This window comes from Artemia franciscana, chromosome 7 (genome assembly GCF_032884065.1).
Source record: "Artemia franciscana chromosome 7, ASM3288406v1, whole genome shotgun sequence".
NCBI lineage: Eukaryota > Metazoa > Arthropoda > Branchiopoda > Anostraca > Artemiidae > Artemia > Artemia franciscana.
In genome coordinates, this window is record NC_088869.1 from 4,210,440 (window position 1) to 4,236,536 (window position 26,097).

Sequence of the window (26,097 nt, forward strand, 5' to 3'; positions counted from 1 at the left end):
AGCAAAAGGTCTACGATGAAGGCTGCCGAAAAAGCAAGCTTGTGAATCGTGCACAACTCGTCTCAGAAAAGTACAATTTGGCCCGTCGGAGACAAAAGTGCATAATAAGAATCTCCGACTGACTAGTTTTGCGATAAGTGAGAGATTCTTCTTTTTTTTCTATTAACTCAAGAACTTTTCAATCAAAAATCTTTAGCCGTCTTCCTTTTTCTTCATCTTAATGTTGAGCGTTGGTATTTTAGAGCTCGGTGCAATTTATACGCATGTCTTTCAATAATTCTTTGGATTGAAGGCACTGACCTATTCTAGTGTGTATATCAAGCTTGACATTTTTTAAGGAGTCGGTGAACCTGGGTTTTAAATAAAGGTGGTAAAAAAATAAGAGCACTTAAGCAAATTATTTGAAGAGTTTAATTTGTGAGTGTCACAATTTAAAATTTAAATATTAAGTGGTCAACAGTCTTTTTTTCAATACACAAAAAGTGGAACACGGAGATGAGGGGATGTTCCAGTTGTATATGGGATTTCACAAAAAAAGCTCACCAAGTGTTTCTATCCAGGCCTGAATAATAAACGCCGACGCCACACCTGGTTTTCTTCTAGGTGGTAAATAGCTGCGTCAACGTGACACAAAAATATTTTCGCACGCCAACAGTTTGACGCCGGTTTTTATCGCCAGGAAGAAAGTTTAATCCTGTTTTAAAACACCCCAAGTGACACCTCATTCAAATGTGAACAAACCAAAAAGTCCATTGCATCCCTTTGGAAATCTTCGGTCAAATACTGCATAATGATAAATGTATGCTCAAGAAAAACATGGCACAAGCAGCATCCATCAATCCAACAAAATTGAAAGACTCTCTACCGGTGAAAAAGTCTTGTAAGGATGATTGCTTTCAAATAATTAAGGATTTTTAACAAGAATAACCAGACCAATCGATAAGAAGACATGCTTCCTGCAAGGCTGTCACCAGTGGGAAGTCTTCTCTTTCATCCTTCCAGATTGCAACAACTGGGTTTTCATTTGAGAACAGCTTGGTCTTCTAGCTCTTGATACCTAATGTGCTAAAATTAGGGACAATTCAACTTAATTTCTAACAGTTTTGTCTGTTTCAAGACGATCCACAAGTTCTTCAGATAAAAAGTAGAGCTCCGACTAAATTTCCTTTTGAGACGGTATTTGCGCTGTTATTTATAGTTGATTACAAAAACAATTCACAAATTAACTTTTTCAAAGAAAAATAAAGGCCTACATTAAACGAAAAATAAGTAGAACATAGTCAAATAATTTTCATGCGTAAAGCTACCACAAATCACCGTCAGTAAACAAATTAAACCCCAAAAAGAACAGAAATTACAATTAATAAACACAACTGTTGTCAAACAAACACAACTTAGAAACAATAGGGAAATTTTTGCTATTAATGTATAGCAGACTAGGGCTGACACCCTCCATGCCCTTTAAGGACCAAAAAATAATTTGTACTTTAATGAAAACAGTCATTAGTTCAAACTTAATATTTCTATTTCTCAAAATATTGAACAAATACCGCCATAACCAAGATTACTGAAAAAAAAAACAACCAATTGATGTCGATTAACGATTTAATTTAAATATATACTGATACTTATTTCCAAAAGTCAAAACAATTTTGCATCTATTAAAGGAAAAACAGAAGAAAAGTTTGAAATCTATTTCGTTTTTTAGCAGTATTCAAATTATGTTCTAGTCTAAAGAAGGCATATGGGAGAGGGAGTAATCCCTACTAATGTTAATTTTTGGCTCGTTTTAAGTTTGACCTTTTTATTTATTATAATTTTTGTTCGTTTTGGGTTTTATTTATTTATTAATTGTGATTCGTGGAAATTTTACGCTCGGAAGATTATTTTACTTTCTTTCTGCTTATTTTTGATCTAAAATAGTTTTTTACCTTTCTTTGAAAAACTTTTTAAAAAATTTTTTTAACTAAAGGAAAGATTTTTAAACTAATTTCAGTTTGTTTTTGATTATCATCAACTTTTTCATATTTTAAATCTTTTCGGTTTTCAAATGCAGCACAATAGTGCCGTGTGCTTAATACTCTAAGGTATTTCTGAGATATAGCTGTTACGCCCTTTTGATAATCTGCATACACATAGTGTGTTTCAATTTAGATCACTATCGAAATTAGCATTCCCTGAAAGTTTCACCGTAATATACTTAGCTTCAGTAGTAGTAGCAGTAGTCGTCGTAGTAGTAGTTATAGTAGTATGAGTAGTAGCTCTAGTAGCAGCTGTAGCGGTAGTTCTAGTTGCATTAGTAGCAGTAGCAATAGTGGTAGTAGTATAACTCATATTAATAGTAGTAGTATCGCGTTTTGAACTTTGTCTAGTTCAACACCCCCTTTAATATGCTCTGAAAGTTTCAAGGTAATGCTCTAGACCATTCCTGAGATATTGCTGATACACTATTTTGACAGCCTGCATGCACAGTGTGTGTGTTGATTTATTTTAAGTTTACCCTAAACGTTCCCTGAAAGATTCACCTTACTACCCTTAGCCTCAGTGGTAGTAGTTGTAGTAACAGTAGTAATAGTAGCAGGACCAGTAGCAGTAGTAGTAATAGCAGTAGGCACAGAGAGCTTTTTTCGTTATATCAAGATCTCTCCTTCCCAATACGCCCTAAAAGTTTGAAACTAATACTCTGAGCTGTTCCTGAGAAACTGCTTCTGCATTCTTTTGGCAAGCTGTATACAGAAAGTGTGTTTTGTTTTACTCCAAGACACCCCAAAGTATTCCCTGAAATTTTCTCCTTATTACCTTTAACCTCAGTAGAAGCAACAGTCGTAGCAGTAGTAGCATCAGCAATATTGGAACCACGCACACAGTGCCTTATGGTTATTTCAACATCTCCTGACAGTTTCAACTTAATATTCTAAGCTGTTCCTAAGATATTAGTTCTATCCCTTTTTCACAACCTGAATGCACTTAGTTTGTTTCAATCCAGTTGAAACTCCCCCTAAACATTCCCTGAAAGCTAAGCGTTTACACCATTAGCCGCACTAGTTGCGTTTATCGTAGTAGTAGCAGTAGCATGCTCATAGTGCCTTTTGATTGGTTGAAAATACATCTCAACATACCATAAAAGTTTCACTTTACAAATCTAAGCCGTTTCTGGGATAATTCCGGTTTGTTCTCTTGACAATTTGCATGCTCATAATGTGTTTTGACTTAATTCAACATCCCTCTATACATTCCTCGAAGGCTTTCACCTTGATAACCTTAACTTAAGTAGTAGCAATAGCTGTGCTAGTAGTTGTAGCAGAAGCATTAGTAGCAATGTGCACATAGTACCTTTTGTTTTTAACCTCCCCTCAACACACGCTGAAAGGTTCCACTTACTTCAATAAACAATTCTTGGAGCATTGGTGACACATCCTTTTGACAAACCACATTCACTTAATGTGTTTTGATCTAGTTCAACACTGTCTCGACATTTCCAGAAAGTATCACCTTAATACGCTTAGCTTTGGTAGCAATATTAGCAGTAGCAGTAGTAACAATAGTAACAGTATGAGTCAAGGCCGTATCCGGGGGAAGAAGTAAAGGGTTTGAACCCCCTCCCCTCCGAAATGTTGGTCTGACTCGTAAAAATGTAACAAAAATAAATATTAATATATTTTAATGCATATTTTAAAGTCTTTTTTGTCCCCCCCCCTCCGAAGTAAAATCCTGGATACTTTCTTGGTGGTGCTAGTAGTAGTAGTAGTAGTAGTAGTAGTAGTAGTAGCAGTAGCAGTAGTCGTTGTAGTAGTAGTAGTAGTAGTAGCAGCATGTAAATATTGCCTTTTGGTTAGTTCAACATCATCTGCAGTAAACCTTGTGACTTTCAACTCCATGGCTAAGGCTGTTCCTAAAATACTGCTGATACACCCTTTTGGTAAGCAGCATACACATAGTGTGTTTTGATATAATTCAATTTTCCTCTCAATATTCTCTCAGATATTCACGTTCATTCCTTAGCATTAGTTTTAAAACTATCCTATTTCTAATAGTAGGAGGAGCAGTGGTAGTAGTAATCTTGTCTTAGCAGTAGTAGTAACATTAGTAGTATTTGTATCAGTAGCAGTAGTAGTGTGCACATATTGCCTTCTGGTCAGTTGAATATCCCCTCATTATGCCCTGGAAGTATCAGCTCAAAAAGCTAACCCACTCTTAAGACACTGGTGATACGCCCTTTGAACAGTTCGTATTCCCGAGAAACACCCTTTTGAAAATCTTTATGCACATAGTATGACTTGATTTTGTTCAAATCTCTCTTCGATATTCTGTTAAATTTTCACCTTCATTTCCTTAGCCATAGTAGCACTAATACCATAGTAGTAGTAAGACTAGTAGTAGTAGTAGTGGTGATAGTGTTGTATTATTATTAATAGTAACAGTAATAGCAGTAGCATTGGTAGCAATAGTTATATGTCATATTGCCTTTTCGTCAGTTAAACGCCCTACTCATTGTGCCCTAGAGGTTTCACCTTGATACAGTTAGCTGTTCCAAAAATATTACCCATACGGCCTTTTGACAATCTGTATACACATAGTACTAGTTCAACTTTCCCTTAACATTTCCTCAGATTTTTACCTCAATACCTTCAGCCTTAGTAGTGGTTGCTAAAGAAGCAGTAGTCGTAATAGCAGTGGTAGTAGTAGTAGTATTGTACAAATATTGCCCTTTTGGTCAATTAATTACCCCTCTCTTAATTCCCTGGGAATTCCAACTTAATACCATCAGTCATTCCTGAGTTACATCCCTTTAACAAACTCTATGCATGTAAGTGTTTTGATTTAGGTCAACACTCTCCTCAACATTTTCTGTTGAGAATGTTGAGAATTTGAAAACTTCAATGCCTTTTTTTCAAAGCTAAAGGTTCAATCTACCCTCTAATTTCAGTTTCCAATCTAATGAGCTTCTTCCAAAGTTCATACGACGACCCTTTCTATAGTAAGAGCCTTTGGGAAAAAACTAAATAAATAAATAATGCATCTTTTTTTGACATCACTCTTTGCTAAGGCAACGCTGTTGGGCTGCCCATGATTAATTTAAAAAAAATTCCCTAAAAAGGGATTTTTCAAAGAAAAGTAGAGCCATATTAAACTCAAAATCCGCATAAATAAAGTCGTATGAAATTCCAACTAAAAAAGACCAGAAACTACTATGAAATAACAAACGAAACCCAAAAATAACAGAAATTTGCATAGGTGATTACATCAAACTTGCATAATCATTAATAATCAGATGATTATATCAAACATTTAATACAATCATTTATTTTTATTTATTTTCGTTTTGGGTTTTATTTATTCCTTAATAGTAACTTCTTACCATTTTGAGTTTGAATTATCATAGGGCATTATTGTATTGCGAGAGCAACACTTTGGTTTTGTCGTAGTTTTTTTTCTTAGCACCCCGATTTCAGCTTATTCCTAGAAAGTGGTAAGGGTCTAACCTCTGCGGTTTTTACGGAGAGTGTGACCTAAGGCTGGATTGATGAATATGACTTTACATTTTGGAAAGCTTCGTAGAGCTGTTGCCTGGGGCAAAAAATGATGTTTTTTCTTGTCCTTGAACCAGAACCTATAGTGTGGGAAGTGACTTGGAGTTTTATAGCCTATGTCAGAGAGAACTAGCTGAAGTTATGTAGTCAAGCTTTTGTTTCATTAAACCATGTTTCTGCTTTCGAGTGGAAAGCTCTGTTCTAGCAGGCAAGCAGGCTGGCACCAGTTTCAAATTAAAGATGGACTAAAATCTATAAGTATTAAATATATGCAGCAGTTACCCGGCCCCGCAGCTGATATGTCTTCTTTGAGTGATAAATAGAAAAATTTACAGAAACAAAAAAGTGGGGACCGAAAGTGCTGCCATTTATTCTTTCTACCCATTTCTGTTTGTGATTTCAGCTGAGTTTATCATTCGGTTTTCCGCACTTGGGATTGCGGTAGAGAAATGGTTTCAGATGTGCCTCTTAAACTTTGAACGTTCTCTCATTGCTAAAGAAATTAGAGTTTATCCTTTGCTCCTTTTCTAAGTGATGACGTTAGAAATTTGGCCTACGGCAAAAAAAGTCAACTTTTGAACTAAAACAGATAGATTTCTTTTTCGACGGCAGTCGATAGCTCTTAATGAACCTATCAAAATGTATGTCATCCATTTTTTGGTAGAAAATTCCTTCATGAGATATACCAGTTTGAAACTTCAAAGGGGTTGACAACTTCAGTAGTAAGATACAAACTGAAACTAAAAGTAGGCCGATACCAATTGTGAGACATAAAGGGGAGATTTACGCAACAGTCGGCTGTTACCTCTTAATCATCTTTGGCAATAGGGGGGGGGGTCCGTAATTTTGGTAGTTGGTGGTGTTTCCGGTGTATTTGATGGTAAGACCAATTTGGATCCAGTAGTAAGACTTGTAGGGGACTTGTAAGTAATAATCGGCTGTTAGGCTACAATCATCTTCAGCGATGACGGGTTTGCAACTTTTGCTAGTTGAAATGAGGGGTTTGTAGCTTTTGCGAGATGGTGTACCTAGTATTTATTTTAAGATCCTTACAGATTAACAACTTCAGCGTTAATCGAAGTGGGGAGACAAAACCAACGTATTGCTCTTGCAATACTTTACTCGGCGAAGCCGAAAAAAGGTTGCCGCAACACCTCATGTTGCCCATGCAACGTAGATCTAGTTTACGCTGATTTCGAGGCTCTCCACTTTTCTCTGAAAAACTCCTTTTAGGAAAAGTTTTTCTTCAAATTAATTTCTGATGGGTTTTATTACCAATTTTTTTATTATTTGCTAATTTAATGACTATTTGTACAGTTTTTCAAGTCTTTGACTTAACAATTAAATTTTCCGTTTCTTGTTTATTTGTCTAATCGTTGACTTTTCATTTATATCAGCATCCCCTCAACATTCCCTTTAAGTTTCCACTAGATGCCATTAGGCATTTTTGAGGTATTGCAGATATGTTTTTCTGACAGCTGGGATGCATATAATATCCTCTTATTGAATTCAACATTCCTCTAAACTCTCTGAAAATTTAAACTTAATGCTATTAACTCTTCTCGAGATATTTTACACCCCATAAATATACATAGTATCTTTTGATTTAGTTCAACATATCCTGGAATTTCCAACAAAAAAAAATCTTGAGATATTACTCGTATACCCTTTTGACACATCGAGTGAACATAGTTGTATTTTGATCAAGTTCAACGCCCCCCTCAATGCTCTCTTAAAGGTTCAACTTAATGTTCTTACCTAATCTAGAGATATCACAGACCTGTATTTTGACAACTAGAAAGCAAATGGTTTCATTCGATTTAGTTCAACATTAAAATAAACATTAAAACACTTAATAATCATAGCTATCCCTTAGTTGTTGCAGCTGTGCCCAACATTAGGTAGGATGCACATATCGCATTTTAGTTCAACATTCTCCTCAATAGCCTTTATATATTTCAACTTGATACTCTTCCCTAACTGTTCATGAAACCTTGAACATATACCGTTCGGACAACCTGGATGCATATAATGTATTTCGATTTGGCGCAACATCCCCTTAATATTACCTGAAAATTTCAACTTAATAACCTTAGCTATTCTCGAGATAGTGCAGATAAGCCCTTTTGACAACTGGGATGCGCTGTGCCATTTTGATAAGTAGGATGTAATTAAACTAGCAGTAGTGTGTAATTAAGTAGCAGTTCTAATAGTTATGGTTACAGTCGCAAGTAATAGCCGTTTACTCGCAGTTTGTCAGAGTCACAAATGATCACAGTCGCTGTTGTAAGTAAATACAGTCGCAAATAGCCGCAGTAGAAGTCGAGTTGCAATCGTATCTGCGTTCACAAGCAGTCATAGTCTCAAGTAGTCACGATTGCAAGTAGTCATTGTCAAAGCCACAACGTTGTCAGACTCGCAAGTAATTACAAGTAATTATAGTCGTAGTCACTAGAAGTCACCGTCAAAGCCACAATGGTAGTACCAATAGTGGTCCTTAATGTTTCAAGTTAATACTCATAGCCGCTCCTAAGGTATTGTAGATATCCCCTTTTGATAGCCTGGATGCATATAGTGTCTTTTGATTTAGTTTGACATCTTCCTCAACAATCCCTTAGTGTTTTCCTTAAAACTCTTATTACCTCAGTAAGTATAGTAATACGCTTTTGAAAACGTAGTTGTATATAGTGTAAGTAAGTAAGACGGCACTAGACCCTTAAGGTCCAAACCGGCGGTGCTGATCTCCGTTTCATGGCTTTTCAGTCAGGAAGTGCAGCGGGGGTGGGGGCCAACCATCCTTTGTTTTCCCACACCCTTCCTGCTTACCTTCCCCATATTTCTCCAGATACCCATTTAGAGCTGGGTCGACTCTGGCTGAGCTTACAGAATCTCGCCACTGACCCTTGTCCCAAACTAGATAACTGGTCAAAATCGGAATTGAACCTGTGCTCCTTGGTCACAGAATTCCCACGCCAGCGCGCCAACCACTCAGCCAGGACGGCCTACATAGTGTGCATATCGTTTTTATGTACATAGTGTTTTTGTTTAGTTTAATATCACCCTCAAACCACTTTGATTTTTTCATCCTAAGGAATATGAAGGAGGGATATTAATGATTTTTAGTAAAGGGATAAGACTTTTAATGGTACCTTGCTAAAAAATTCTCTTCTACGTTTACTTATAGGGCTAGGACTGCACCAATTGAAAATGAAAAAAGGTCATTTACATCCCCCTTCCCCAATGATAAAACCTTTCTGCAAACTACGGACAAATTCAAAAACTTACAACCCCTTTGTCAAAGTATATTGAACACGCCGTTTTATATTGCTGGTTGTACATAGTATCTTTCGATTTTGTTCAAAATTTCCTGAAGTTTCAACTTAATAGTTTTAAATGATCGATCATCGGAAATTGCACAAATGTATTTTTGACAAAAGGGATTCACATCATTGCATTTTGATTAATTTCAATATTCCCCACAACATTTTTTGAAAGTTTCGAATTAGTGCCCTTACCTCTTCCATTGATATTGCAGACATGCAAATTTGCCAACCAGAATTTATATGGTGTCTTTTGATTTTATTCAACTTTTCATTGAACATTTCTTCACATTTTCAACGAAATATAGCCACTTCTGAGAGATTTCAGCAACATCCAGTAGCAACTGGGATCAAATACTGTGCTAAAGTTCAAAATCCCTTCAACAATCTCTGGATGTTTCAACTTGATATCTTTCTCTAACTATTCTTGAAATATTGAAGATATGCCTCTTTGATAATGTTGACGCACATAGCGTCTTACGGTTTTGCTTAACAAACCTCACAGCATTCAATGAAACTTTCAATTTGATTCCTATAGCCGTTCTTAAGAACAATGTAGATAAGCTTAGATATTTCATTTTGAAAACTTCGATGTCCTTGGAGTCTTTTGATTTAATTCAACATCCTCCTCAATACTAAACGAAATTTACAATTTACGAAATTTACAATAATGGCCGTAGCCATTCGCGAGATGTTCCAGATAAGACATTTTGATAACCTGAATTCACTAGCCCACGAAATCAGCCAGGTAAACAATGAGGTTTCCTTTTTCCTGAAAAGCCTCTACAAATGTCCCCTATTCGTCCTTTGAGTACCAACAAAAGATGTAAAAAGGCATGAAACCACAAAGGAATTTGCGAGAATTTTGGAAATGCCTAAACATTATCTGATGGTTTTCGCTCTTTGTCGACAATTAGACTTTTAAAATTTTCAATTGTAGCACATGCGACAAAATATTGGAAAGTCCTGAAAAACAGAAAAAGGTTTTTTCTTTTGTTAAAAACGTTGATTACACATGGAACTGTTTTTATCTGCTATTAATCAAAGATTTGTCATTGCGTAGGAAAAAATTGTGTGAAAAGATTAGAAATACATCATTATTTTCTTCTTTCAATGCTCTGTTAGAATTCTAGACAATGGGCTTTTTGTAGCAACTATGGTAAACTTGCAGTTTACAACATAATTTAGCTAAGATGAAAGTGAATATATTACTTGATACCCCCTTTCATGCTCTTTCATGTTTCAATAACTGCTTCTGGGGCAAATTCCATTTTGAGCCCTTAAAAGTCTAAAAGGGCTTAAACAGCCCATAGTCACCAGGAGTTCAAATTATGTTTTCAATTCCATGGTTCCAAATCAGTAAAGAGCTTAAACAGCCCATAGTCACCAGGAGTTCAAATCATGTTCTGCTTGAATGAAGTACAAAAAAATTGTTTTCAGCTTCACAACTTCACTGAATCCTAGTTTATAAGGTTTTAAAGATATGCAAATACATTTCCTAAATTTCTAGAAAAAAAAAACATTGATGTGGCTCAGAATTCTACTCAAATAACAGGAATTGCATTTTCAGAACTAAAGGCAGAGAAAAAGCAACTGGTAAATGAAAATTAAGGTAAAATGTTGTTTTCTCAAAATTTCAATAGGTGTAGACCTGTCATATAGGCAAATTTCAGGGCCCTCTAGCGGTAGAAGGAATGGAGGTGGGTACTTCAAAATACTTTCTTGGGATATAGGCTACTTTAGCCTGTAGACCCTTTCCCTGAAAGTTTCATTTCCCTAACCTAACCCCTTTCCAAGATTGCCAAAAGTCAATAAACTAGAATTTTACGAAATTGGTGGCTATTTTTTACTCTCATCACAAGCTGACTAAACTGGAAACTATGCTGCAAAGCAGCATAGTTCCATATTATAGCACTTATAAATGCTAATTCTGGAAGCATATTCATTTCTGGTTGACCCTCCTCCTCCATGGAGCTAACTTAAACTGCATAAAGTGGACAGGGTTTTGAAGCTGAAGGAAAAGTTGGGGTTGTAGAATATGAATAGAATTACATTTTAAATACTAATTCTAGCCATCACTCATAATTTCTGTATAGTAGGAAGTCAAAAGAAAATTAAAAAACTCACATGTCCATTGATACTAATATCCAAGATAGACTTTCACTTTTGAGATTAAACTAGTCAGCTGTTTCTGAACAAAACAAAGGTTCAATTTTGCTTACAGGTAACATTACTTATAGAGTAAAGCATAGCAGTAAATGAGCCCTGTGGGCTGTGGGGTAAGGTCTTTATTCTATATTTATTTAATAATTATTTGGCATGGAGCCTCAAAGAGTAAAATAGAGAAAAAGTAGCTTTTTAAACCTAGCCTAGCATAATCTTGTCTATGCTAATGTTAAGCTTATGTCATCTGTGATTGGTTGATTTTGACATCACTTTTATTGCTAATTGGTTGAATTGTTAGTTGATGTTTATCATGTAGCCTACTTTTTGCTGATTGGTTAAGCCTTGTCTGTTATGGTCATGATCTTCCATCATTGCAACCTTATTTTTCCCAAGAAACTGCAGTTAGTCAAGGGCAAGCTTCTGTAGTGTTAAAAGTTTAAAGGGAGGATATTTCAGTTTTTAGTGAGTTTTTTATTTATTTTGTTTTTTTTTAATTACTGCATATTGCTAGATTCTGATTTTATATTATTATTCATTCATATTGCCCAGCCCCAACATTTCACTCTGTTTCAAAACCCTGCCGACTATGCATTTTTAGTTTTGTTGAAGGGGGATATTAGAAAGCTAAAAAATGGATATGCTTCTGTAATAATGACAAAGAAACAATAATCTTGCTATGTGCAGTACTATGTATTTTCAAAACCTCATGATGAATGTAAAGTTTTACCGAATTGGCTAATAAGAAAAAAGTCACCTGTAGCTGATTCAGGAATGCTAATTATTATTTTCCTCAGTGTTAATAGTAAAATTTTATTTAGAAAACAAATTTTGCAGAGATTTTTCAAAGGAGCTAGAAATACCTCATATTGATGTCAGTTTTGCTGTAATGTCATTTTGAGGGGTTTAAGGCTCTTTAAAAATCTGCAAATTTATTTTCTTAATAGCTTAATATTTTACTAATAAGAATAAAGATAATAATAATTATCATTCCTGAATCAGCTGCAAATGGCAATTTTGTCACTAGGCAGTTTTGCTTTTGAATTTTTGTCAACTATGGTTTGTTTATCTTTTAGGGCCACATTAAGAACTTGAGATAGAATTTGCCCCAGAAATAATTATTGAAGTATGAAAGAGCATAAGAAAAGACATCAAGTGTTATATTAACTTTCATCCTACCTAAGTTACAATATAAACTGCAAATTTACTGTAATTGTATAGGAAGGAGGTGATATAGGCTAGGGGAATAGAACTTTTCACAATCGATCCAGAGCCTAGAATAGGCCTGTGTTTCAAAAAGGTCCTTTGAGTTACCAACCTCCACCCATTGCCCCTTTATGGCTGGACTGGCCATTGCTAAATATAGACAAACTTTTTGCAGTCAAAAAATGAAACTTTTAAAACTAGATATACAGTGGGCTACAAACAAGGTAGGCTACCACTATAGAGCTCTGGCTCTTCTAAAGGGAAGACTAGCCTATCAAAAAAAAAAAAAAAAAAAAAAAAAAAAAAAAAGGATAAAATACCCAGTAGCTCAGGCCAGTTGGTAAATATTAAATTTTCACATAATTTAACTAGGATAAACGTGAATGCATCACTTGACACTTTTCTATACATTTTCATAGTTCAATAATCATTTCTGGGGCAAATTAGATTTTTAGCCCTTAAATAGGCTAAAAGGACTTAAAACAAATAATCTAACCAGAAGTTTAAAACATGTTTCTCAAAAACTGTCTAGTGAGAAAAAAATTGCCATTTGGAGCTGAATTAGGAATGGCAATTATTATTTTCACTAGTCTTTGTAGTAAAATATTGTTTTGAAAACTGTTTTGCAGGAACTTATAAAAAAGAGCATAAAACCCCTCAAAAATACTGTCAATATTTTGCTGTTTTTAAAAATTCCTGTGAATTTGTTTTCAAAATAGACTAATGAAAATAACAGTTGCCATTCCTGAATCAGCTACAAATGGCATTTTTTCCTGACTAGACAGGTTTTTTTTTTTTAGAATTTTTTTTTTAAACGATTAGTTGCCATAGATTGTCTTGAGTGCTTTTAGCCCCTTTAACTGCTCAAAATGTAATTTTTCCCAGAAAAAATTATTGAATTTCAAAAGAGCATAGAAAAAGGCATCAATTGATTTATTCACTTTCATCCTAGCTACATTATGTGAAAATATAAACGTTTACTGGCTAGTTGGACAACTAATCACTACTTTGACAGTTAAATCACTAAAATATCTATTTTACCATCTAAATTTAGTTAGAATTGCTTAATACAAATGTAATTAGCGTGAATTGTTTAGCCATAATCAATTCTTAATATTTTAGAAGCACTGATTGTCAATAGTCAAGCCTTATCTTTGACATGCATTTAGAGCTTGAGCCTAATTTTTGAAAATACTCTCCAACCTTTGACACAGGATCTTGAAGTTAAAAAATTAAACTAAATCAAAGACAAACCTCATCTTAGATAGACTAAGAAAAGTGTTTTGAAGCAGAAAAAAGATTTTGCATTGCACAAAATAGGTTTTTGCAAGTGTTGCATTTAAATAGGTTAGACTGTTGGGATAACTTTTGTCTAGATTTCAATGTCAAAAAACAAAGTTTTCCAAGATTATAGTCAGTAGCCTTAAGTAGCCTAGTCTTAACTATCAACTGATCACTACTATATATATATATATATATATATATATATATATATATATATACTAGCTGGTGGGGTGGCGCAGGTGGGGCGCTTCGCGCCCCCCAAGCCCCCCGCGCGCGTAAGTCGTTACGCGCCATAGTAGTTACGTGCCATTGTAGTTGTGTCCCTGTGTCCCACCTGTGAATAGAGATAGATATATATATATATATATGTTTTTAACTACATAAAACATGTGGATATACAACATTCTTTGCTGTCCCATTGTCTGTGCATATAAATAGATTGTCAGGTTTACTGACTTTTGAACATGCAATATGTAATTGTCCATGGGAAAAACAATCCATATTCAGATCTATACCTCATTATTCTAATGATGTGTCCCTGTGTCCTGGTCGTCATTTATATTCCCTGTGTACCGGTCGTCATTTGTGTCCTGGTGTCCCAGTTTGTAATTTCTCTTTGAGTGTCCCGGTCGTCATTTATATTCCCTGTGTCCCGGTGTCCCAGTCGTCATTTGTGTCCTGGTGTCCCAGTCTGTAATTTCTATTCAGACAATCCCTGTGTCCTGGTTGTCATTTATATATCCCGCCTGTGCCCCCGGCATCCCCATTGTAGTTGTGTTCCTGTGTCCTGGTCATCATTTATATTCCCTGTGTCCTGGTCGTGATTTGTGTCCGGGTGTCCCAGTCTGTAATTACTCTTTGAGGTTCCCGGTCGTCATTTATATTCCCTGTGTCCTGGTCATCATTTGTGTCCTGGTATGTAATTTCATCAGTTGACAAACATGACGTCAGTCGACAAACAACTTCATGACTCATACAGCTCAACCCTTATAATGATGTCAGTCGACAAACATGACGTCAGTCGACACACAAACATGACGTCACTCGACACACACACACACAGACAACTTATTTTTATATATATAGATATATACATCATATCAAAGATTTTGAGCCTGTTGTCCATGTTTAGAAAGGATACTATTTAATCAAGATTTCTGTCCAAGAATAGTCACTGTACAATTAGTAAGGGTCTTATTCTATAGCACCATTTGATTTTTTTATTTTGAGCTTGGTATCAATTTAACATATCTACTCTCTAGGAGCAAATACTATGAAACTGAGTTTTACCCCTGTATTCCCACTCTCCAGAAGGAAAATCTATATTTGTTTGAAAACTACTTCAAAACATTCTTAAATGCTTACTAATGCCATTCTTTGAATTATACCAACATAATTTATCCCCCCCCCCCTGATGGTCTAATATATTTCAAATTTTGGATCCATCATGAATTTTTCACATGTGAATCTTCTCATCAAGTCGATTTACTGACCAAAAAGCAATACAACAACAAATTCAGTATTTGGAAATTTCATTGTGTATATGCAATTCAAAGCATGTAATTGAAGATTAGGGGAGGGGGTCAGTTTGTGTTACTACATTTTTTATATTAAGATGTTGATTCAGAAAAATGTTACTTCTAAACTGCTACCAATTTTTGTTTTCGATTGATTCAAAACTATTAAGTTTTTAGGGTATTACCACATGTTTGTCAGTATTACCACATAATGTAATCTTGAACCATGAACATAAATAAGTAAAACTACCTAGCTAAATATGACAATGCTTTTTGTCCATACCTGTTCAAACACTAACAATCTGTTGATTCCCAAAAATACTCATCAAAGGATAGTTACATTGTCTTAACTTGGTTCCATGTACTTTCATCATATATTTTTCAAGTTTTTCAGCTGTGAAGGTTCTTTTTTACTATTTTTCTTTGGTGCCTGCTAAAGTGACAATAAGCAACTAGCATAAGTTACAGTCTTAGCCCAGGGCTGTTATTTGACTTTTAGACTATTTGGAACAAAATGGTTATCTTATACTATTTGGAACTTGATTTTATTTGCTTGATTTATTTGCGTGATTTTATTACTTGATTTATTCGGAACTGATTTTTTTTTATCTATGGTTTTTAAGAGGTTTTTTCTTGATCTATTTTTTACATCATTTGCATATCATTTCAATAATTTTTTTTACCTCTATTTAGTACTACACTAATCCTTCCCTAAAGGTTAAAATGTCGGAAGAATCAAGTAGAAGACGTGCAGCAACTTCCAGAACCCAACAAGAATTGCTGTCTCAGCCAGTTTTGGTTGATGAGAGTCAACCTCTTTTGCAACCTTATTTGCCAAGAGATAAGTAAGTAATTTTGTTTTAATTTATCATGTCTTTCATTTGCAAAAGTACTCCTTTCTGTTACACTGTGCCCATTATCCATGGATCCTTCTCTGACTAGATTCACAAGTGATATATCAGCATTAATTGGCTCACACAATTTAAATCTTTGGTGGAATATGGATATCCAAGGATACTTCCTTAGGAAGGTTGGATGTCTGGATTGTCGAAATGCGCATTGTAAATCACTGTTTTATTTTTAGTAGTAAAAGATGCTCTTTGGGCCAACCCTGGGCGAGGGGAGGATTGTTTTGTGAATGGAGGCATGTTGGTATTCAATTTTTTATAAATTGCTATTTGCAATAATATTTGTTCGAATTTTTTATAAGAAGATAAGCTGTAGAATTCCTCCTATATTCATGTTTTTTCATAACTTTCTTTATATTTAGGTAATTCTGTTTCCACTTTTGGATAAATTTAGTACCTTTTCTAACGATCCAATTGGCCTAAATGATTTTTTCGGTGTTATTTTTTGGTGTTTGCTCATTTTTTTAATTATCTCTGCGTATTTTCTGTGTATTAATTAATTATATCTTGTGTATTTTGAATTTGTTAAAAAAAATATTTTACTATAATAGTAAAATTTATTAAGTTTTGCTAATTCTGACTCAAGTTTGTTTGGTTATGTCCGAGCAGAAATATTTGAAATAAATCATGCACATTACCCAAGAAGAAATATAAAGCAGTTCTTTAGACTAACATTGGGAGGAAATGCTGTGGAAAGAGTTGTAGATGTGGAATTTGCCATTAGACTTAGGAGTGTAAGATTTAGGGCGTAGGAGGTAAAGGCGTGTAAAATGTAAGAGCCACATTAAAACCTAGAACAAATAAAAAATAATGTTATATAATAATCCAAACTTAAAAATGACAGAAATTACTCAGAATAAATAAATGAAACCCAAAAAGAACAATAATTAAAATGAATATTCACATCAAACAAAGATAACAGATGATACTATGCACAAATCCTAAGACAAACATAAATTACAAATAATAATGAAGTCAAACTTCAAATGAACAGAAGTTATCACCAATAAGAGCAAGGTTGCCCCCTAAATCCTAGACTAGAGTGTCAATTGCACCTTTTAGGGCCACATTTTTGAGGAGACCATGTATCCAAAAAAATATTGGTTTTGTTCATAAGGGCGTTCTTGGGCCAAGGACTTGTGGTTTTTAAACTGTTCAGAAAAAGTTCTTTGGGTCTTTATTCCAGGCAAATAAATATTTCTATTAAATTTTTTTATGATGCAATAGCCTTGGCATAAAAACCTACTGGCGTTAGATTTAAGTCCTTCAAAAAAAGCTTTTTGATCCGTTTTTTGGTGCCAATATTTTTTTCAATTGTTCTTTCTTCATCAGGGTCTCCTTACCCCAAGGGAAAACTTCCCAAGCCATTGAACAAATGAAGTTGTGTGGCCTTTTTCAGCCATTTTTTTTTGGGGGGGGGGGTCCCTGCCACAAACTGTTGTTTTGTACATTAGGTCCCTCTTCACCCGAGGACTTGAGGTTGTAAATTTTAAAATGATCAGGAAAAAAGTTTTGGCGTATTTCAGACTCTGCAATAGTCTGAAATCCAAAGACCCCCTAACATCCGCACCCTCTGGCAAAATATGCGTTCCTATTGGCCCAGATAACAGTCAATGAAAGTCTCCAGCCAATTGGACACCCAAGATGAAACATGTGTTCCATCTTGCTAAGAGGTTTATCGCTCGTGAAGTTTATACAGCAGGAAACAACAACTACTGGGGTATCTTATTGTGAAACTTTGCAATGCCTACTGATATATGTTCAAAAAAAGAAGGAGCATGCTGACTTCTGGAGTGGTTCTGATCCATGACAATCCCTCTTCTAACAATGCTCATATAACATAACGATTCTTGAACAAATTCAATGAGACATTTTCAATTATCCACAATATATTTTGGACCTTGTGATGGATCTCTTGCATCTCTTCCCTGAACTGGAGAAGTTGCTGACCAAGTATTTTTCAAAAATTAATTAGCGTATCGTGCAAGGACACATTATAAATGTTCAACATACCACCATCACCTATGGCCCCAAGACCATAATTATCATGTTTTTATGTCAAGTGTTTTATGATCTTCACTTGCGTATTCCGTTATGCCTGCTTGCTTTCACACGGCGACGGGAGGATGTCCCTGACCTTTGTTTGAAGGATTACCCTTGAAAAAAAATAATAGTGAAAAAAATTGATTTTTTGTTTTTCTACTCTCTGGGAAAAATTTTCTACTTTCTCACTAACGGTTGGACCTATATACATCTATGATTGTATCTATTGTTGAGGATTCTAGTGGTGGATAGGATTCATCCTAGACAATGGAAGAAGCAGTTCGGTTTGTCATCAATATTGAAATGTAGGATCGGAAATTCAAAAGCAGAGTGTTCTATATTGCTAAAGTTGGATTGGCGCTAAGTATAATAGAAAATAAGCTAGAGGTTTTTACGATGGATTGCTCCAGGACATTCTTGAACAATCAGTATTATAAGTCTAGGGGCATTTTACATTTGACTCCGACTGCTCTGGCAAGATCTGATGTATAAGGTTTAGTATATGGATAAAATACAAGTATATTTAATTGGAAGAATAGCCGATTAAGTTCAGTCGTGAGAACACAGGTGCACAATGATCCAATCATTGTGTCTTTGGGCGGGGGGGGGGGGGGAAATATCAGTATTTTCCACGAGAGATGAGGGAAAACTGAACAGTACATTTTTTGGTCTAAATTTTCTTGAGGTCTTTTAGCTAATCTTGAGGAAGAAGGTGACCGTGTCCAGTATACTTACAAAACTAAAGTATGTTTTTATCTGAAGGCACTAGTAACTTGGGATTTAAATTTAAACAGGCTTGGAACGTCACTATCTACCGGGGAAGCTTGTGCCACCTTGCTTCTTCAAATCGTCTACTGAGAGCGATTTTGCCGAAAATAACAGTTTTTGTCGAAACTGAGTTACAAACGCTATATTGTGTAAAAATAATTACTTCCGAATGGTCTAATTGGCATTGCAGTGAGATGTCAGCGCTCTAGATGCAACCGATTCTAATGTACAAATTTCAAAATTTTCTAATCGTTTTTCTTGGAATTTCGGAGAAACAGATTCGGCGAAACATATTCAGAAACGCTATCTTGTGTAGAATTTTTCTTTCTTTCAAATGGTCTAATTGACATTGCTGTAAGACGTTAGCGCTCTAGATACAGCCGAACCTGATTTGCAAATGTCAAAATTTTCTAACTCGTTTTTCTCGGAATTTTGGAGAAACAGATCGGCAAAACATATTCAGAAACGCTATCTTGTGTAGAATTTTTTTTCTTTCGAATGGTCTAATTGACATTGCTGTAAGACGTTAGCGCTCTAGATACAGCCGAACCTGATTTGCAAATGTCAAAATTTTCTAACTCGGTTTTCTCGGAATTTTGGAGAAACAGATCGGCAAAACAAATTCGGAAACGCTGTCTTGTGTAGAGTTTTTTTTTTCGAATGGTCTAATGGACATTGCTTTGAGACGTCAGCGCTCTAGATACAGCCGAATCTGAGATGCAAATGTCAAAATTTTCCAACTCGTTTTTCTCGGAATTTTGGAGAGACAGATTCGGAAACGCTATCTTGTGTAGGAAACTTTTTTCTTTCGAATGGTCTAATTGACATTGCTGTAAGACGTTAGCGTTCTAGATACAACCGAATCTGAGATGCAAATGCCAAAATTTTCAAACTCGTTTTTCTCGGAATTTTAGAGAAACAGATACGGCAATACAGATTCGGAAGCGGTATCTTGTGTAGAAATTGTTTTTCTTTCGAGTAGTCTAATTGGCATTGCTGTATGATGTCAGCGCTCTAGCTATAGAGCTATAGAGCTATATAGCTATAGAGCTCTAGCTCTAGCTTCATATTTGATATGAAGAGTTGGTTACGTTAGGTATTTAATATAATACGTTCTGGACGGCCTGCTTTTCATAATTCTCTGTTGTAGTTTTTTCATAATTTTGTTACTGCAGTATCATATTTTAGAATAGGCCTACTTCATTATGATCAATACCGTATCCAGGGAGGGGGGTGAGTAAAAACTCTGAGTTGTAAAACTCTGTTTTACAAATGTCAACATTTTCAAACTCGTTTTTCTCAGAATTTTGGAAAAACAGAATCGGCAAAATCGCTCCCAGCAGACGAAATGTTGATTAAGAAGATTGTTCGTTATTTTCGTTATTTTTTCAGTTATTTTCGTTATTTTTTCGTTATTTTTCAGAGATTGTTCGTTATTTTTGAAGCTGACACATAGTGCAAGCGACAAGTTGACTTTGTGGTTTATTTTTCCGACATGTTATCTTTCTTTTAACTCTATAGTTTTTATGTTTTAATGGAAGACAACAATTTTGCTATCATTCGATAGCTAAAATTCAGGTTCAACTTTATCCACACACCGCGTTTTTTTTTTATTCAAAAGTACGACCAAAATATTTTAGAAACATGAAAATAGGAGCATTTTCTATGTATCTAGAAACAAAAATTCTTAGTAATATCATAGTTCTAGCTGGATGAATGGATATACGTGAAGCTGATAAATCCAGTGACTTAAGTAACTTGTCCTCTGTATGCAATCCGATACTGTAGTTTTGTCAAAAGATCGCATAATCTACAGGGGAAATTCGCCTTAAATATGAAAATTTCACTGCTTTTCTTGTTAAATAACATGCATTAGTACTCTAAACTTTAACCCTAAAGTCGCTTGACATTAAATTTTGGCTTATAAATATCCCCTAGTCCGATTTAGAGCCATATGTCGTATTTTCTAAATTAGAAGTTTAGGTTATTATGAAAGAAATCAAAATACTCAAGCTTTTGTATTACTCTGCGGCAAAGTTTTGAACATTTGTTCAGGCGTGGTCTCGTTCAGTGATTTAATATTGTTGAAAAGGTAGTTAGTGGCAGTGTTGAAATCGTCTACGTGCTTTATCGCTTACTTTTTGTGCTTCATGATTCTTTAATATAAGGGTTTAAAGGGCTTTTGAATCTGAATTTTACTTCATTTTATTATTACATTTTGAAAATCACCTAGAAAATGAAATTCTCCGCGTAGTGAAAAAGTTAACGTTTCAATATATCATAATTCTTTTGTAAAGGTGTCTATGACATTTCGAAATTTAGATTTAAAGATCTTTGCTGAATCTTCTATATCAGAAAAAAAAATCAGTGAAATTTGGGCGACTAAGAGCGCGTTTTAGTGTAGCATGAGATGCATATCTGCTCTCTAAGGCAGTGAATTTGCTTGCCAAGCTCAATAGCTCTGATACTAACCTTGGAGCGTTGAACGAGCCCTGCTCAGTGCAAGTGTATTTTATTTTGTGCCCTCTTCTGGTGGCACTTCACTTCTCCAGAAAAGATGAATATGCGATTAAACTTCGCTAGACAGGCACGTACGTTAGAGGAAGGGGGATATCAGAACCAGGATTCTCAAAATATCATAATTTTTATGATTTTCTGTTATTTCTGTATTTTGTGTGTGAAATTTCAATATTTCTCGATGCCCCTCCCACAAAATATATACCTACAACTAAGCCTATCCTGAGTATAAGCTTCTATGGATAATTAATTACAAATCTCAGCCCTATTGTTTGTGTATTGAAAAAGGTATAAATCGGAGCTCTTCAACCTAAATTCAATGAAAATTTTTAATGAGCCTCTTCCCAATTTTATAACCCTTTCCCAAGCCTTCCTTTCGAAATAGTGGAAAGAAAATAATGCATTGGAGGTGCACGACCCTTAACTAAGTCAGCGCTACTGCTTTGACTCATAATTACAAGCAAACTGTGTCAGATAAGATGAAATAGTGTTAAGTTCACAATATGGGTGGTTCAAAGAAGTCTTAGTGTAAAGTTCGATAAACAAATAATTATATAGTAAGTCAAGCCTAAAACGACTAGAAAAAAATATGAATGAATAAACGATGACCAAAAAACGCCGAACTATGTTGAAGGAAAAAGCCGTGGGTACCAGAGAAAGGAAAAAGAAAAGAGAGCTGAACTAGTAGAAACTAGTCTAAATTTAAATATGTCAAAGTAAATAATTAATTTTAGGCGTATCCACAGATTTAATATTTATTTAAAATATTTTTGTCCCGTCAAAGTAAAAAGGGAGACACAAATGTTTGAGACTAATAACAGAACAAACATTTCAAAGATCGATGTTCAGCTCTTTATGGTAAAATTTTAGGATTCGTGGAAGGTTCAGCTAACGATGTTTGAATAATATATGTCTCTGAATGACCTGCTTCCGGTTTTTAAAAGTAACCACCTGATTTGTTTGGGAAAACTGTTTCGGATTTACGAAGCAAGAACTGCTTTTGAAATCTTTCAAATTCACCAGAATTATCTTAGGAGCCTGTGTAGCACAGGGGATGGGTGCAGTGGACAATGTCCGGAGGTCGGAGGTTCGAATCCTGCCACAGTCAAATTTTTATACCTTGCGATGGCTTAGTGGATAAAGCTGTGCATCCTGATCAATGGGTGGCAGGTTCAATCCTTCGTATAGCAAGGAATGATCCATTCTGACATTTCAAATTATCTTAGGTGAGCACTGGGGTCAACCTTAGAGAAAAATGACGGTGGAGTGCGTAATAAGTGGATTCTGAAGCGGAAATTTTGAAGTTGAAATTAGGCGAAGTAACGACAAACAGTCAGAGCAGCTGTAGGTGAAAATGGAATTGTAACTTAAAAGTTGTTTTTACTTTTCTCTTTGGTAGAATTCTTATCAAACAGTTCGTGGTAACGAATTGTAAGTACTGAGCAACCCGGCTCAATAGTAAGCGAAACTCTAAAAAACTAATTTTGATATCAATAGACACATAAAAAATTGGATTTTTATGCTGATTTTAAATGTATAACTTTCATTAAGTTTAATCTTGCCCATCAAAAGTCCTGAGAAAATTGGGTAGGTAGAATAAGCAAATGTCCTTGATACGCGATTGACATAACCGTACTTAATTCGCTCTCTTTGGGGGAGTTGGAGGGAGGAGTCCAGTGATTTGGCAAGTTTGGTGATTCTGGACGTGCTAGGACGATGAAAATTGGTAGGCGTGTCAGGGAGCTCCACAAATTGACTTGATAAAGTCGTTTTCCCAAATTCGACCATCTGGGGGGCTAAAGGGAGAGAAAAATTAGAAAAAATGAGGTATTTATAACTTACGAGTGGGTGATCGGATCTTAATGAATTTTGACATTTAGAAGGACATCGTGACTCAGAGCTCTTATTTTAAATCCTGACCGGCATTAAGCCTCTGATTTTCCTTTTAAATCAATCTATTGATTCTTAGAATTTTTTAGAGGTTCTTAGCTCTTCTTGCCTCGTTACAAGTGCCATATGAGCTCTTAGCTCTTGTTAATAGTTGAAAATGATGAGAGGACTACTAAACCCCCTTTCACGCCCACCATTTCCCCAAACACATTCAATCAAAATTTTGAGATAGCCATTTTGTTCAACATAGTTGAAAGACTCAGAAATTATATCTTTGAGGATAACAACCCATCCCTTCCACAACCCTCAGGGCAAGGGTTATAAATTATGCCCTAGGGGCATTTAAGGTATGGAAAGTATGATCCTTTAAACTTCGGAGGGGGCTCATTGGATTGGTATTCTGAATATCTAGTGACAACTTTAATATTCAGAGTGATCGAAGGGTGGATATCCCCCCCCACACCTCGTATTCTCTCGAAATGTATCAGATTGAAATTTTGAGATGACCAATTGTTGTCATAGAAAGTTCTAAAAAGGCTTATTAGACTGGAATTTGAAGGGGCTAATGCCCCTTTTAATAGTCGAAAGTGATTAGAGGGCAACTAACCCCCCTCTCCCGCTTATCTTTTCTCGAAACACATCCAATCAAAATTTTGAGATAGCCGTTTTGTTCAATATAGTTAGAAGGTTCGGGAATTATGTCTTTGAGGAAGACAACCCCCCCCAGCCCTCAGGGAAAGGGTTGTAAGTTATGCCCTGGGGGCATATATAGTTTGTATACAAAGAGTGGGTGTAGAAACTTCGGAGGGGGCTCATTGGATTGGTAATAAGAAGTTCTAGTATCCTACATAAGATTAAAAGTGATCGGAGGTGGGATACCCTGCTCCAAACCTCATATTTTCCTGAAATGAATCTAATAGGAATTTTGAAATGGCCTTTTGTTGTCGTTGAAACTTCTAAAGAGAGATTGTAAATTGAATGGCCAGTGCTCATTTTAATAGTCGAGAGTTATTAGAGGGCATCTAACTCCAACACATCCAATCAAAATTTTGAGATAGCCATTTTGTTCAACGTAGCTGAAAGTTCCGGAAATTATGTATTTGAGGATGACAACCCCCATACAGCCCTCAGGGCAAGGGTTGTAAGTTATGCCATGAGGACAAATAATGCTTATAGATAGATAGATGGTGTTTCAAAAGCACAAGAGCCATATACACACACAAATTTATGAAAAAATAAAGGAATCACCAACAGAACAAATTACAAAGCACACAAAAACCTAATACCTAGCGAAAAAATACCTAATGCTAATTTAGTGAGAATATAATCGTAATTCTGTATAATAATTTATAATCGATTGCATAAACTTTTCTTTCTTTCTAAAATTTTATCTCTGTACACGCCAACACGGAATATTGTGGCAGGATTACTATTTTGTAAAATACCAGGAAACAGGAAAACAATCCCATGTAAGTAAGGCTTATATAGAAAGGGTGATCGTATAAACTTCGGAGGTTTTTCTTTGATTGCTAATCAGAAGTGTTAGTGCCCTTTTTGAGATTCAGAGCGATGGGAGGGTGGATACCCCTCACCTCGTATTTTCCCAAAGTGTATCTGATAGAAATTTCGAGATGGCCATTTATTGTCGTAGAAACTTCGAAAAAGCCTTAAAGAATTGGAAATTGACAGGGCTAGTGCCCTTTTTAACAGTCAAAATTGATTGGAAGGCAACTAAACCCCTCCCACGCCCACCATTTTCCCAAACACACTGTCACTGAGAAAGGTATTCATGTTTTAACTTCATTTTCCAAAAAGACTAATGGAAAACAGGTGAGCCTTTCAGAGAATGTTGAGGAGATTGTGGAACTAAATCAAAACATGCTATGTGTTTACAGATTGCTGAAAGAGTATCACTGATGAATGACTGGGTATATCAATTTAGGACTTTCAAGAAATGATAAGGGACTAGATAAAAAAGGGAATATTTGTATGCTAACACTTCTACTACAATTGCCACTAGTCCCCGCTGTCGCATCTATAAGGGAAGGCCGACGCTCATTAACGTAATGACATGAATTTTGTATCGCCATGTTGTTCAACGTAATCGAAAGGTCCGGAAATTTTGTCTTTGAGGATGAAAACCCCCCACAGCTCTCAGGGCGGGGGATGTAAGTTACACCCTGTTGGCATATAAGGTATATATGGAAAGGGTGATCGTAAAATCTCTGGAATGGGCTGATTGGATTGGAAATCAGATGTTTTAGTGCCCTTTTTAAGATTCAGAATGATCAGATGATGGATATCCCCCTCACCTCGTATTTTCCCTAAATGAATCTGATAGAAATTTTGAGATGGCCACTTGTTGTCGTCGAAATTTCGGAAAGAGTTCATTCAGTTGGAAATTGTAAGGGCCAGTACCTTTTATAATAGTCGAAAGTGATTGGAGGGCAACTAACCCGCCTCCCTCGCCCACTATTTCCCCGTACACATCCAATGAAAATTTTGAGATAGTCATTTTGTTCAATGTGATTGAAAGGACCAGAAATTATGTCTTTGAGGATGACCCCCACCCACAGCCCCCAGGGCAAGGTATGCCCTGAGGGCGTGTACAAAGAATTAAGCAAAAAAAGCCTGAACGTTTTTCCACCATTTCCCCAAACCCATCTAATCAAAATTTTGAGATAGTTATTTTGTTCAACGTAATTGAAAGGTCGGAAAATTATGTCTATGAGGATGGCAACCTCCCCACAGCCGCCAGAGCAAGAGTTTTAAGTTATGCCCTGGGGGCATAAAAGGTAAATATATGTAGAAAGGTTGATCGTATAAATTTCGGAGGGGCTCATTGGATTCTTAACCAGAAGTTCTAATACCCTTTTTAAGACTGAGAGTGATCAGAGGGTGGATATTGTCCCCCCTGCACCTCGTATTTTCCCAAAACGCATTTGATAGA

General features: G+C 35.6%; 1 protein-coding gene across 1 annotated transcript in view; it reads left to right on the forward strand.

Moving 5' to 3' along the window:
• The first annotated feature begins 9,789 nt into the window (after positions 1–9,789).
• The window catches only part of LOC136028755 (equilibrative nucleoside transporter 1-like), a 166,061-nt gene continuing 149,753 nt past the window's right edge, over positions 9,790–26,097 (forward strand). Inside the window, exons 1-2 of the mRNA XM_065706640.1 lie at positions 9,790–9,834; positions 15,739–15,866. Coding sequence (XP_065562712.1) covers positions 15,745–15,866 — 122 coding nt within the window. The 5' untranslated portion in view covers positions 9,790–9,834; positions 15,739–15,744. The remainder of the gene's footprint in view (positions 9,835–15,738; positions 15,867–26,097) is intronic.